At 56.0% G+C, this 14513-nt stretch overlaps 1 protein-coding gene across 1 annotated transcript; it reads left to right on the top strand.

The window, feature by feature from the left end:
- Positions 1–1256: 1256 nt before the first annotated feature.
- FCN3 (ficolin 3) lies at positions 1257–11288 on the top strand. The gene is made up of 8 exons (XM_007064821.4): positions 1257–1412; positions 2329–2451; positions 3236–3280; positions 4070–4105; positions 5292–5419; positions 7295–7424; positions 7877–8011; positions 10427–11288. Exons 1-8 carry the CDS (start codon positions 1322–1324, stop codon positions 10666–10668), a joined length of 930 nt encoding a protein of 309 aa, XP_007064883.2. The 5' UTR covers positions 1257–1321; the 3' UTR covers positions 10669–11288.
- Positions 11289–14513: the final 3225 nt, after the last annotated feature.

Here is a 14513-nt window from a genome sequence, read left to right as displayed (position 1 = left end):
GCAGTGCCCAGGCTTAGGGGCCAGGGCTTGGGGTCGGAGCGCGCGGCCAGAGCTCGGCCACCACTGAGATTGGGGGCTGGCACTTGGAGTCTGTGCCTACTGCGGCCAGGGATTGGCATCCAGAGCCGGCGCCTGCTGGAGCCCAAGGCCAGTGCAGGGGATCTGCACCCCGGGGGTCAGCGGCCAGGGCTGGGGGTTGGAGCGCACAGACGGCGGTCAGCGCTTGGGGCCAGCAGCTGCCACCAGGATTGGGGGTTGTCGTCACGCGGCCAGAGCCAGTGATCAGAGCCAGCTGCTGTGTGGCCATGTGTCACGGAGTCCCCGGGCGATGCTCTAGAACTGCTCCCCATGAAGCCAGGCAGGACTCTGGGGAAGTCTCCTCTCTGCGAGCAGCCTGTCTTCAGGACACACAGCTCACACAGCTTCCACCTTCCTGGGTCTGACCTCAGAGCATTCGGCATCCTCTGCCCCTCCGTGCGCTTCCCACAGCGAGTCCGCCCAGGTGGGCTCCTGGGGAAGCCAGAGGGTCCTGCCCCCCAACTCCGCAGTCAGACGTGACTCTCAGCCAGCCAGTAAAACAGAGGTTTATTAGACGACAGGAACATGGTCTAAAACAGAGCTTTTAGGTGCAGAGAACAGGATCCCTCAGCTGGGTCCATTTTTGGGGGCAGTGAGCCAGACAACCACGTCTGCACTTCACTCCATGTCCCCAGCCAGCCCCAAACTGACTCCCCCTCCAGCCCCCCCACTCCTCTGGGCTTTGTCCCTTTCCTGGGCTAGGAGGTCACCTGATTCCTTTGTTCTCCAACCCTTTAGCTCTCACCTTGCACGGGGGAAGGGCCCAGGCCATCAGTTGCCAGGAAACAGGGTGTCGGCCATTCTCTGTGTCCAGACCCCTGCACACACCAGCCCTCTAGGGCTCTGCAATGATGATACACCCTTATCCCACCACCGAGATACTTAAGAACTGCATAGGGGAAACTGAGGCACCCCCACACTATTCAGAGGAAACATTAAGAACAGTCCTGCTTCGTCACACCACGAGCTGGCGTCTGAAGCCCCGTGGCTGAAGGCCAGGGCTGCGTGGCCAGAGCTGGGTAGGACATGCTGTGCTGTGCTGGAGGAAGAGGTCTGACGCCACCTCTCCAGATGGCCTCTGGGGGATGGTAGTTGGGGGTGGCAAGCTTTTGTGCCTTGGGACAATGGTGGGAAGCCTGGTTTACTTCCCAGGAAAAGCTCCCCACCAGGGCATTGTTCCTGGAATGTACATAACCCGAGAGGGAGTTGGGGCGGGAGGAGCTCACGAGAGAACAGAGTGAAGATGTGGCCAGTCAGCCCTTGGAGCTTTATGCCAGCCCTGCTTTGGCTCTGCACCTGGACGCTGATCACTGGGGACCCCGGCACCTGCCCAGGTAGGAGCATCTCTGTTTTGGGGCTGTAAATGGGGGGCTAGGTTGAGCTCTGAGGCACCCACATTGCCTAGTGATGGCAGGGGGGTTCTATAGCTATTTAGCTGGCTTCAGCATTGCAGTGTCTGAGTCGGGGCGTTGAGGCTGGGGTCCTGGGGGCTGAGCCCCTTGGGCTGGCTGCAGGGATCGGTGTTGGTGCTCCAAGCGGGTGATGGGCTGGAGCTGAGCCGGGGGGAAAGTAGGCTGGACCTCAGGGGAGTGCCTGTCATGGGGAGAGCGTGTCTGGATGATGCACCCCAATGTCACATGGGCCAGGAATCCCGACCTCCCAGGCTAAAGCTGGTTGTAAAAAGGTGAAGGCCACAGGGCTGGGGTGGGATGGGCAGCCCAGGGTGGGGGGGCGTGGATAGAAACAGGGTGTTGGGAGGTGGATAAAAGAATGGGGTGAAAGCTCCCCAACTGCCCGCCCACCCACTTGGGGCCCCAGGGAAGCATTTATTTCCGAGCGCCCAATGCAGGACCAGTCCCCACACCCTAGACCAGCCCTGCACCAGGGGATGCCGAGCCCACGCGTGGAGGGGGCCATGGCGCAGGGCCAGTGGAGTAGGAAGACGCTGGCTATCGTGGGGCCGGTGATCGCTGAGAGCAGGGAGGCAACACCGACATGGTGGTGGTAGATGCCTTTGGGATCCCTTTTCCTCTCCCTCACTGGGCTGTGATGATCTGTGAGACCAGGCCTTCGTTCCACAGAGCCCTCCAGAGACAGAGACCAAGGGGCCCGCGGTAATTATCAGAGGGGCCAGGGTAAGGCCGAGCACAGAGTGATGCTGGGAACCATCTCACCAGCTGACTCACCGGGGCCAAGCCGGAGCACGTGCTGGGATCGTGCCTCCTCCCGTGTCTCTTTGTGTTTCCACAGAGGTGAAGGTGGTGGGGCTCTCCGGCGCTGAGAAACTCACCATATTACAGGGATGCCCCGGGACGCCAGGCGCAGCAGGAAGCCCTGGAGAAAAGGGGGCACCCGGTCAACCTGGCCTGAGAGGTAGGAGATGAGGGAGGGGCTCTCACAACAGGTGCTGCCCCCAAGCTGGAGCAGTGCCCCTCTGGGCCTGTGGGGTGGTCTTGGGCCTGCTCCCATTGGGTCTGTGGGGAAGGTGGAGAACGCAGCGGTCACAAGGAGGGGATCAGACTCCGTCAGCTCCTGAGCCCCGTTTACACTGGAAGAGGATGGAGCCCACTGGCTCAGAGGTGTCTCTTGAACCAGGGAATCTCTGGCTAAGGGTGCAAACCCCGTATTGAACTGGGCCCTTCGCTGTGTGGTGCCCGGTGCGACCCCATCGCCCGTGGTCACTCCGGCTGGTGCATGGTCCTTAGCAGACTGCGTGTGGTTGATGGATCAACCCCTCCTGGCACGTCGATTAGTCCCTGATGAACCGCACGCCCTCCACTGGTGGAAGAACAAGGCACGACGTCATCTGCCAGCCGCCCTTCCGTCTGGAATAGCCACACCACCCCCTGAATCTGGCCCTCTGGCTCAACTGACCAGCCCCTGGCGGGTTGGGAAGGACCCCCACCCCACACCTCCTCCAGGCCTGATGGCAGGGCCTCTTCCACCGGGATCGGCTGGGCAGCCCACATGAGACACTTCTTGTGGCTGTTATGGGAACAAGTAGTGATGGACTTTGAGAGCTTCCCTTCTTTTTCCTCTGGGTCCGTCTGTTTGTCCCCTTTTAAAAGAGCCCGCGGGGGGACCATGTTCTGCGCCGTAGCTGCGCTCAAGCACTTGCCTGCGTTCACTGCGTCTCTCTGTCTGCTCTGGATTTCAGGGGCCGGGGGGCCGCCCGGGAAAGCAGGACCGAAGGGGGAACGAGGTAACTATGCAGCAAGGCTCTTTGGTGGAGGGGGGCTGAGGGTGTAGGTTACACCCCATGGGGGGTTGTTAGTCGAGGCAAGCAATTCAGATGGGGAGCCAGGCTTTGTGCCCCCTGTTTCAAGAGGCGTTGGGCCTGTGCTGGGGTCCACTCCTATCTGCTCTGGCTCCAGTAGGTTTAGTCTGTCCTGCCAAAATTCTCCTGTGGCTTTCAAGAGGGGCCTTCGGGGCTGCTAATAGGGCTCCAGGGCCTGATCCCACCCCCACCCCAAGTCACTGCGACCCTTACCATTGATTGCAATGGGCACTGGGACCAGGCAAACCCGGGGCAGCATGAAGCTTTGGGACTGGCATCCAGCGTCAGGAAGATGAGACGGCGCCCAGGATCGCCCCCCCCCCCACACCCCCACCCCCGTGCTGGCGTGAAACGGGCTGCCTCTGGAGCGTTTTCACCTCTTCTCACGGCGCAGGGGGCCGATCAGGCTCTCTGTAGGAGGGAGCCTTTCCACCGACCTCAGTGGGCTTTGGCTCAGGTCCCCGGAGAGCAGGTGGCCGCGAACGTTGCACACAGATGCGGCAAGCACACGGCCGCGGTTCCTCCGTACGTTGCAAGGGGGGAGGGCAGTAATACACATCCCTTTCAAACAAGAGACGCAGTTGTGAAACAGCAGGAAAAGCAGCTAACCAGGAACCTTGTACTCTTCATCCGGCCAAGTTCTCCAGGGCGCCGGCTGGCGACTGTTCAGCTTTGCTTTCTAACTGCGGTTTTTTTTGTTTCTCGGAATGGCAGGAGACCACCCAGACCCTTCCTTCCTCTGCCAGAACGGTGAGGTTGCCTCCTCGGTGCTTAAAAAATGACTTACCCTTGTTTGCATTATGGTTTGCATTATGGTACCGTTGCTTCGAGGCACCGAGCAGGATCAGGGCCCCGTCATGCTAGGGGATGGGCTGACACAGAGCGAGAGACGGTGCCTGCTTACAGTCTGAATAGCCAAGACAGACCAAGGGAGCAGCCCTGGCCCCATTTTACAGGTGGAGATCTTAAGGGCCCAAGAGGGGTGGACGGATGAAGAGGTCAGTACGATGCAGCACAGAGCTGCGCGGGGTACCCCACGCTCATCGGACTGACCCCCCGGAGCTAGTTAAAGAGATGCAGTGACTGGCTCAAGTTACACAGGGAGTCGATGGCAGAGTTAGAAACCCAGGTCCACTGAGTCTTCTTCCAGTGCCTTAACCAAAAGACCATCACTCCGGAGCAGTGAATATTCCCCTTTCAGGCACCAGCCCCTACCTACTCACTGGAGCAGTTTAGTCCTGGTCTGTTGCGATTGCAGGAGCCTTTACGTCAAAGGAATAAGCAGGCTGTGTTTGTTTGTTTGTCTGCTTGCTTTAGAAGGTTTAATTCTCCTTCGGCTGGGAAAGCGCACCGTTCAGTAATACAGGAATGATAGCACCCTTCATGCCAATAATGCCTTTCCTCCAAGGATCTCAAAGCACTTAGGCGGGAAAGTATTATCAGCCCCACATGGGGAAACTGAGTCACAGAGAGGGGATGTGACCTGCCCTGTGGCACACAGTGAGTCAGTGATGACCCCATGAGTACAGACTCCCATTTCCCCCTGCTCTAACCATTAGACCACACTTCCTCCCTGAGCTGGAGCTAGGATCCAGGTATCCTGACAGGCAGTTCCCCTCTTTTAAGCACTAGACCCCACTCCCTTCCCAGAGCTGGGGCTAGAACCCAGCAGTGCAGACTCCCAGCTGTCCCTGCTCTAAGCACTACATGGAGATGAAATCCTCCTGAAATGACATTTAGCCTAAACCAGGTTCCTGGAGCCTGCTGTGGCCGCTAACTTGGTAGCACGGTAACCCCCTGTCACGGCGAGGTCATCTCAGAATTCCTTCGGCAGCCACTCAGTCCCATCCCCTCCTCACTTCTGTGCTCCTCTCTCTGGGAGGAGACGAGACCTCAGACACGTTTCCCCAGGGACCAGATTCTGCCTTGATTCCAGGGCCAAAGAGCTGCAAGGAGCTTCTGGGCAAAGGGGAGTTCCTGAGCGGCTGGCACACCATCTACCTGCCGGACTGCCGGCCGCTGAGGGTCTTCTGCGACATGGACACTGACGGTGGAGGCTGGCTGGTGAGCGCAGTATCCTAGCACCAGAGCGATGGAAACGGGGGATCATAGAATCATAGAATCATAGAATATCAGGGTTGGAAGGGACCCCAGAAGGTCATCTAGTCCAACCCCCTGCTCGAAGCAGGACCAATTCCCAGTTAAATCATCCCAGCCAGGGCTTTGTCAAGCCTGACCTTAAAAACCTCTAAGGAAGGAGATTCCACCACCTCCCTAGGTAACGCATTCCAGTGTTTCACCACCCTCTTAGTGAAAAAGTTTTTCCTAATATCCAATCTAAACCTCCCCCATTGCAACTTGAGACCATTACTCCTCGTTCTGTCATCTGCTACCATTGAGAACAGTCTAGAGCCATCCTCTTTGGAACCCCCTTTCAGGTAGTTGAAAGCAGCTATCAAATCCCCCCTCATTCTTCTCTTCTGCAGACTAAACAATCCCAGCTCCCTCAGCCTCTCCTCATAAGTCATGTGCTCTAGACCCCTAATCATTTTTGTTGCCCTTCGCTGGACTCTCTCCAATTTATCCACATCCTTCTTGTAGTGTGGGGCCCAAAACTGGACACAGTACTCCAGTGTCGAATAGAGGGGAACGATCACGTCCCTCAATCTGCTCGCTATGCCCCTACTTATACATCCCAAAATGCCATTGGCCTTCTTGGCAACAAGGGCACACTGCTGACTCATATCCAGCTTCTCGTCCACTGTCACCCCTAGGTCCTTTTCAAGTCACATCCAGAGCTGCCTACGCCCAGTGCAGTGTGAGAGATTTACGCACGGGGAGCAGAATATGGCCGTGATGTGGCTGGGGAGGGGTAAAGAGAGAATCATTCCTTACCCGTATATAGCGGGACAGTAGCGCCTTTCACCCTGAAGGGCTGCCAAGTGCTTCACAACCCATCTCCATGGGGAATCACGTCACCCATCGCTGGAATGCAGCCACCTCTGGGGAGGGATGGGGCAGCTGTTTGACAGTGCACAGTAAAGCTACAGTGCAGGGCAGGAAGCAAAGAAGATCGCTGTGTCTCCCTGAACCAGCAGGAGGGGTTGAGGCAGAGGAAGTTAAGCCAGGCTGTGGAGTTAGCTGGGGTTATCAGTCCATGAGTTAGTGGAGCAGAGATCGGGGGAAGGCAGATGCATCTGTCTCACCTTTCCCTGACTGCAGGCATGGCCTACACATGTGTCTTTCTCTGGTTTGTAAGATTTCCTGTCGCCCATCCAGGCGTGGTGTCAGTCCCCAGTGGCTAGCAGTGTGCAAGGCTGACACCCTGACAGGACGGCGATGGGAGGGATGCGGACCATGGTTCTGCCTCTGATTGCTGTGTCAGAACGTCCTGGCTGGCTGTGCACTTGTGGGGGGGGAGTGGTGGGGAAGGAGGCCATGGGGCTGTCACAAAGGGGTGTCACTCACAGGCTCGGCCGAGGTTAACTGCCAGCGCTGAATGTGCTAGGGCTGGGTCCAAGCAGCAAAGTCCGGAGCCGCTCTAGCTTGGTACTTCCCCAGCACATGGGGAGTGGGAATTGGAGCTGGTTTTGCTTCGCGGAGCCACCTCCAGACAGATCATTCTATCCTGTCTCCAGCCATAGTTACCGCTGGGAGCTTTGAGGGTGGAGGGGGAAGGAAAGGCATCAAAACCCCATGTTGTATCCAACTGTGCAACATTTTACCCTAGTGGGGAATTCCTTCCTGACCCCAGCCAGGGACAAACTCATGCCCTGAAGCCTGAGACTGGACAGCCCAACTGATCTTAACATCCAGCTAGTCTCCCCATAGCTGCTCTTCTGGATCCTCCATGGCCCAGATCAGTCAGGGCTGCAGCTATTGTCTGACGTGTGGCTGCCGGGTCAGCTCCCAGCCCCCATTCTCTCTCCGCTCCTCCAGGTGTTCCAGAAACGCATGGATGGCTCGGTGGATTTCTACCGCACCTGGAGCTCCTACAAGAAGGGCTTCGGGAACCAGCTCTCCGAGTTCTGGTTGGGCAATGAGAACCTCCACCAACTCACCCAGGACGGTAAGGAAGCCCAGCAGCTGTCCTGGGGAAGCTCTGGCCTGCCCTGGGGGCTGTTATTCCACAGGGCCTCTCCAGGGGGCAAAAGCGAGCAGCCATTACCCATGAGAGGCCTTTTAGACCCAGCCTTTGGATTCTGGAGGGTGTTGCTGAGGGGCTGGAAATGCCCAGGTTGGGTGGGAATATCCCTTTCCCCCGATCCCCTCCTTTTCCCCAGGGGATCCCCTCCCCTCCCTCTCATCCAGTTCCCACTGTTAGTTGTCCTGCCCTAGTGCCATGCAAAAACATGGCATCGCTCACAGGGATGGAGACACCCCTGGCTGTGCTGGTGTTGGGCTGGGCAAGCCTCCCTGCTTTGTGGCTAGAAGCCCCGGCCTCGATAGATCCGCCTCCTGGAGGTGAGCGGGAGCCAAAACGGGCCCTGGCTAATGCTGGGCTCTGTCCCTTTCTCTCAGGCGAGTTCCAGCTCCGCGTGGACCTGGTGAATTTTAATGACAGCAGCTCCTTTGCCAGCTACCGGTCCTTCAAACTCAAGGGGGAAGAGGACAAGTACGAGCTTGTTCTGGGGACGTTCCTTGGCGGCTCTGCAGGTGAGGAGGGTGTGTCTGGCTGGCGTTCTGCACTGCACCACCTAAAGGGGCAGCCCGAGGGGAGGTGGGCAAAGGCCACTTTTATAGCCTCAGGATTCTGGGCTGCTCTGGGGCTCAAACAGACCCCAGTGTAAATCAGAGCAACCCCAGGGATGCTCTACCAGCAAACTCCCGAGGGCTGCCCCGCAGTCCAGAGCAGCTCAGAGTCTCCATAGCACCATATACTGTGGAGACACCCCCTTCTGTCCCTGTGCCAGGGGCTTCATGGGGGCCTATTGGCTGCTTATCGGAGACCTACACAGTGCCTCCTCCAGGGGACTACACCCCCGCCTCTTGCAGCACAATCTGGGCCCTGGCACGTTGCGGGAGCGGCACAAAGAGGCCAAGGCGGGAGAGAGAATCTGTCCCATTGTGTGTGTGAGTGGGAGAGACAGCACATGTTCCACTTCCCTTCGCTGCTCCTACAAAGAAATGTGCTTCCAACCTCCCAGAGCGAGGGATGCAGCGAGGCATGAAAGGGGCTGTGTTTCTCCAGGGTCGCTCGGCCATTTGTAATCACCTGATAATGACTGGTCATCATTAATACTTAACCCTCGGCAAGCCTCTTCTGCTTTCCCCTGGCGGGTTTCAGAGAACTTTGTGTATGTCCACGGATTATGCCCCAAAAACGCTATTGTGAGGGGGGTAAAGGATGGAGGGTCTCTGGGGAGCCAGGCACCCAGCACTGAAATGCAGCTGTTTCTGGGGAGGAGGAACGCAGCAACGCTATCCAGCAATTTAAAGTAGGCGGGAGAACAGCACATGTGGCTCAAACTGTCACACTGGGATTTAAGGAGGCAAAACAGGATTGGAAGAGACGGCCGGAGAGGCAAAAGACAGATCTAGGTCTCAAACGATCACACACACAAATACAAACACTTATCCCGGCTGCCCCCCCAAAGCACACACGGATTGTGGGGAGCTCCCGCATCTGGCAAAGAGAGATCCTTCCTTGTTTGTCTCCTTGCTGCGATCTCGGCCAAAGGCCAGGCGGGGCTCAGGGGTGCGCATGGACGCAGGGAGGGATGCACAGTTCAGGCCGTGGCCTCCCCCACCTACTGCAGCCTCTGATTCTTGGCAGAGAAGATCGCACGCGCTCAGGACGCTTGGCATCCAAAACCCCAGGCAGCGCCCCACCGCAGCCGCCTGCGCCCAGCGTCAACCCCCCGCCCTCCTTCTCCAGGCATTAACCCCATTCGCTGCCAAGGGAAGTGCAACGCTCCCGTGGGTGGCACCCATGTTCGCTGGAGGGTGGGAGGGGATGCAGCACGTGCCCGTGACGGCACTGAAGATTGCATCCCGTTACAAACCTATCCGTGGAGCATTAGGGGTTAACAATCATCATAAACCAGCCAAGTAGGGGGGCAGCAAAGCAGTGTGGGAGGAAAGCCCACGCTGGCCCACTTTACAATGGGTCTGTCTCCTCCGCCGGGGCTTCTGCTGGCTCAGGGTTCCCGGGCACTAAGGTGGTTAATCCCTAGGGGCCTCGGAAATCCATTTCCTTGGCCTGAATTATGCAGATGCACCCTGTCCGGCTCTGCACGCTTCCCCCGAGAGCGCTGCTGGCAGGGAAAACCTGACCCGAATGCCAGCTCAGCTTTGCTAACAGTAACACTTAGAACTTGCTCATCTTTGAAGCACTTTACAGACATTAGCTAATTAATACCCCCCTCCCCCCGCCCCGGGGACTGACAGCAGGACCAGACTCAGGGAACCCTGAGGTTCTAATCCTGGTTCTGACACTCACTGCGTGACCTTGGGTAGGTCACAGCCTCTCATAGAATCATAGAATATCAGGGTCTTTGCTGTGCCCCACCATGTAGTGGGGATAACGTCCTTACCTACCACCTGGAGTGTATGAGGATTCATCACGTAATGTGCTGTTGACATGCTTAGCATTACTGCATCGGCGTGGATTATCATCCCCATTTCACAGCTAAGGAAACTGAGGCAAAGACACGAAAGGCCCAATTTGCCACCGAGTTCAGCACATCGGCAGCACGGTGGACGCTGAGCTCGGTGGAAAATCCGATCCCGATTGTGGGTGCTGAGGCCTTGAAAACTTAGTCTAGCGCCTTGGGGGAAAATGTGGCTCTCTAGTGCCTTGGGCAAACCCAGGGCTCCCAGATTCATAGATGTTAAAGCCGAAAGGCACCGTGATAAGCACGTCTCGTCTGCTCTCTGGCATGACACAGCCAGAGAATTAAATCTTACAAGCTTGGATCCCAGTCCTGTGCTCAAACCAGACCACGAGCCCAGGCTGCCTCCAGGGATACGTTGCTGGTGAGGGAAATGCTCCCATTTCTCTGCTGCTCAAGGTCATGCCCTGGTGCGGTTGTGTCCTGTTGTGGCACTGAGGGCTCGTGTGTCCCGCAGGTGACTCCTTGGGCGTCCACAACAGGAAGCCTTTCTCCACCTACGACCGCGACAACGACAGCGGGACACAGAACTGCGCCGTCACTGTGCATGGTGCCTGGTGGTACATCAACTGCTACCGTGCCAACCTGAACGGGGGCTACGCGGTGGGGGAGCAGAAGAAGCAGAGATACAGCATTGACTGGGTCTCTGGCCAGGGCGTTGGCAACCCCTACAAACGCACGGAAATGAAGCTCCGCTAGACGGGGGCCCCGTCCAACCTGTGCATCTGGGGCACGCCCGAGACAGCAGGACTGAGTCGCCTCCTAGATCCCCTTGCAGCAAACCACCTTCCTCTCCCCCTGCAGCAGCTCCAGGAGCCTCCAGTGATTACACACACTCTGGAGGGATAAAAGACTCCTTCCTGGGATCATCCAAGCCCCCAGTGCATCCCTAAGGTCCCGTGAGGACAGCCTTCCTGCTGCAATCACTCCCCTCACTCCCAGGGCAATGGGGCACATCCTTGCTCTCCTGGCCTCGCCATCTGACATTGCATTGAGTCATGTTGTGTCCAGATTGTCTGAAGGCTGCTTAGCGCCATCACGTGCTCAGAGGCAAATAAATAGCTGAGCTCAGTGCATGTCCCCACACAACGTGGTAGCATGCGATCCTCTGCAGAAACAGCTTTCAAATAGAGTTGCCCAAATCAGGCCTCCAGAATGATCTAGATTTTGGGTGTGTTCATACGTGTCATTGTGCATGGGTATGCGTGTCAGACCCAATTACACGCATGTCGAGGGTTGCTCTGGCATGTATGTCATCCGATACCGCTGCACTTGCGGCTGCTGTCGTCTGTGCTCCCAATAAAAGCATCACTCCCGGCTGCTGGTTTGAAATCGCTCTCCTCTGAACATTCCCTGTGCATTCTGCAGCTGCTTTTCTGCAGCTCCGGCTGAGTTTGCCCAGCTGTGGCGGTGGCTTTGATCCCAGGATAACAGCACTCGGGAGGGCTGAAGGTCTCCTCGACCTGTTTTGTTTGTTCAAGCCCATTGGCTTGTCAGTTTCATGTGACCTTGTCCGCTAGCCTGAAACAACTGCAGCAAGGGAAGTCTGTGCACCTACCGTCCAGAGCCCAGTGAAGCGACTGGGAACCTTCCCACTGGCTGCAGTAGCCTTTGGCTCAGGCTGTACGAGAACGGAGGCCCATAGGAGTTGTCATCCCAGGTCAGAGGCCATAGCTTGTCCGGAGTTTTTAAGCAAAGTAGCCTAGTCCAGCTAGTCTGGTACGATGCCACTTGTCGGGTCCAGTACCTGCTATTTCATAGAATCATCGAATATCAGGGTTGGAAGGGACCTCAGGAGGTCATCTAGTCCAACCCCCTGCTCAAAGCAGGACCAATCCCCAATTTTTGCCCTGGATCCCTAAATGGCCCCCTCAAGGATTGAACTCACAACCCCGGGTTTAGCAGGCCAAAGCTCAATGGGGACAGGCAAAATCCTCTCTGAAGCCTATAGTATATTTGCACATTGTGTGTTTTTCCTCGTGTGTGTGTGTGTGTCTGAGCGGTTATGCTGTGTTTTCTTTGTTCTTCTCTGTCACTTTGCCTCAGCTCCTTGTTATTAATCAGAGCAATGCCCTTTCCAGCCTGTGTTATCCACGGGTGAGGTTAGAGGTGGAGCAAGGTGCTGGATTGCTCACCCTGGGGGCTTACGGCATGAGGCAGTGACAATGTAAGCACTTCCCTTCCCACTCCTGCACACAACGCCCAGGCAAGACGTTGCTCACCCAGATCTGAGCAGACCATTCATGGGGGGACATGGATTTGTGGATCGTTCAGTTCTTGGCTTCTCTGCAGAAGTTGTCAGCAAGAGTGACGTGTGGTATATAGAAACCTGTAGTACAACCATGTCTTGAGCTACCACTTGAAATTTCAGGCAGTTTCCTGGTCCTGCTTGCAGGCTAAGGGGCTCTGTAGGGAAGCATGTGATCTGGGTCTTCTTCAATAGTCAGTCTGCAAAGAGCCAGCCTAGAGCAAGCTTATGATTATCAATCTATCTATCAATTGATCTAACGCATTATACGGCTATATGGCTCCCAAATTCTCATTGCTTTGGTAGCTCAGTGCCTCTCCAAATTATAATGTGTACATAGAAAAGATCTGTTTATCTTCTCCCACTTCCAGTCAGCATGTCCTGGACTTTGTTTAATTCATGTGTCTGAGTTTTCTCCCTTGCTGTTTGTTTTTGTGAATGGGGCATTACTCTGAGAAGGCCCCAGCCCCTTGGCCTGAGACCCATCACACTATTTTCACATCTCACCAAAATGATGTCCGTTTATGATCACAGCTGACCTGGGTGGGATTCAATCCTGTGACTAAGGCCTGGTCTACACCTAGAACTCAGATCTATCTAGCAACATCACTCAGGGCTGTGAAAAATGTCGAATTCTTCCATTGACCTAGCTCCCGCCTCTCGGAGAGGTGGACTAACGACACTGATGGGAAAACCCCTTTCGTTGCTGTAATAAGCATCTAGGCTGCAGTGCCTCTTGTATAGATATACCCTAAGGCCCAGATCCTGCTGGCCTCTCTGCATTGGGAAGCACTTAAATCCTGGAAAAATCTGGCCCGCGGTGACTTGCCCAAGGCCAGGCAGGGCGCCTGTGGCAGAGGAGGGAATTAAGCCTAGGCCCTAACCACTGGGCCACCCTTCCTATCTAGGGCTGCGGCACTGGAGCTCAAGCAGTAGTAGCTTGTGCATTAGCTCCAGGGTTCGGTCCCGGCAGGCGGCCGACACGGGTACAAACGCAGCCGACATGGCCACAAACCTGGGGCAGGTCCCTGACTCCCTGGGGGCAAGTATCTGCGTCTTTTTTAGAACCAGCCTCTTGGCTCAGGGGGCCTGAATGCTTTGACCCCCGGGGTGAGGCCCATGTGTGACACTATTCCCAGAAGGACCCCCCAGATCACTACAAGCCAGACTGGACCCTTTACTGGTCTTGCTGAGCAGTGACTCACAGGAACAATTTCACTGAAGTCAATGGTGCTGGTTTTGTAGGTCAGCGGCTCCAACGCACTAACCTCCAAGGGCCCTTTGGGGCCGGTTCAGAGCGATCGGTTTGGTTTGGTTTCTTAGGTTTGCAGCCAGAACTCCCTAAAGCCCAGGGAGGGCCAGAAGGGGGCCCGGCTTCCAAGCCACAGCCCATGGCGTCATGAGCAGAACAGTTCCGGATGTTCCCCCTGGCCTGGGAAGCAAGAACAGCTGACTTGGCTCGGGAGGGGAGCTGCTTCCCCATGGGAACGGCTGCAGGGCGATTTGGCTGGATTTAGCCAGCTAGGGCAAAAGTGCATCATGAGGCTAACGCTGGCCCCAATCCAGAGCCCGCTAAAGTCAATGCAGAGACGCCCACTTTGGATCGAGCTCATTTAGCACCTCTGGGTCACACTCATTACCATGTGTTATTACAAACATTTATATGTCGCTCAGCACCCTTCCCTCGGGGATCTGCACGAGCTGCACAATGAAGTCAGTGTCCCCACGCCCACAGGAGGTCAGTAAATATTATGTTATTCCTTTGTCCAGATGGGGAGAACGAATCTACTGACTAGTCCTCTTAGTCACAGACGGATCTGTCAGGTCCTAGGCTGGGGTAGGAGCATCCTCCATGGTCTTCAATGTATTTCTTGGGTCCTTTATAAAACGTCCTCTCAGTGATTGTCACGGAGTCCCCGGGCTATGCTCTGGAACTGCTCCCCATGAAGCCAGTCAGGATTCTGGGGAAGTCTCCTTTCTGTGAGCAGGTTTCAGAGTAGCAGCCGTGTTAGTCTGTATTCACAAAAAGAAAAGGAGTACTTGCGGCACCTTAGAGACTAAAAAACAAGGGGAAATAGGTTACCTTGCATAATGACTTAGCCACTCCCAGTCTATATTCAAGCCTAAGTTAATTGTATCTTTTTGAAGTGATAAACACCCATTTTTTCATGGTCTGTGTGTATAAAACATCCTCACTGCATTTTCCACTTTATGCATCCGATGAAGTGAGCTGTAGCTCACGAAAGCTTATGCTCAAATAAATTGGTTTAGTCTCTAAGGTGCCACAAGTCCTGCT

The sequence above is a fragment of the Chelonia mydas genome, chromosome 19 (assembly GCF_015237465.2).
Source record: "Chelonia mydas isolate rCheMyd1 chromosome 19, rCheMyd1.pri.v2, whole genome shotgun sequence".
Taxonomy (NCBI): Eukaryota; Metazoa; Chordata; order Testudines; family Cheloniidae; genus Chelonia; species Chelonia mydas.
Note: the sequence above shows the minus strand (reverse complement) of the source record. Positions and strands in the feature narration are given on the sequence as shown.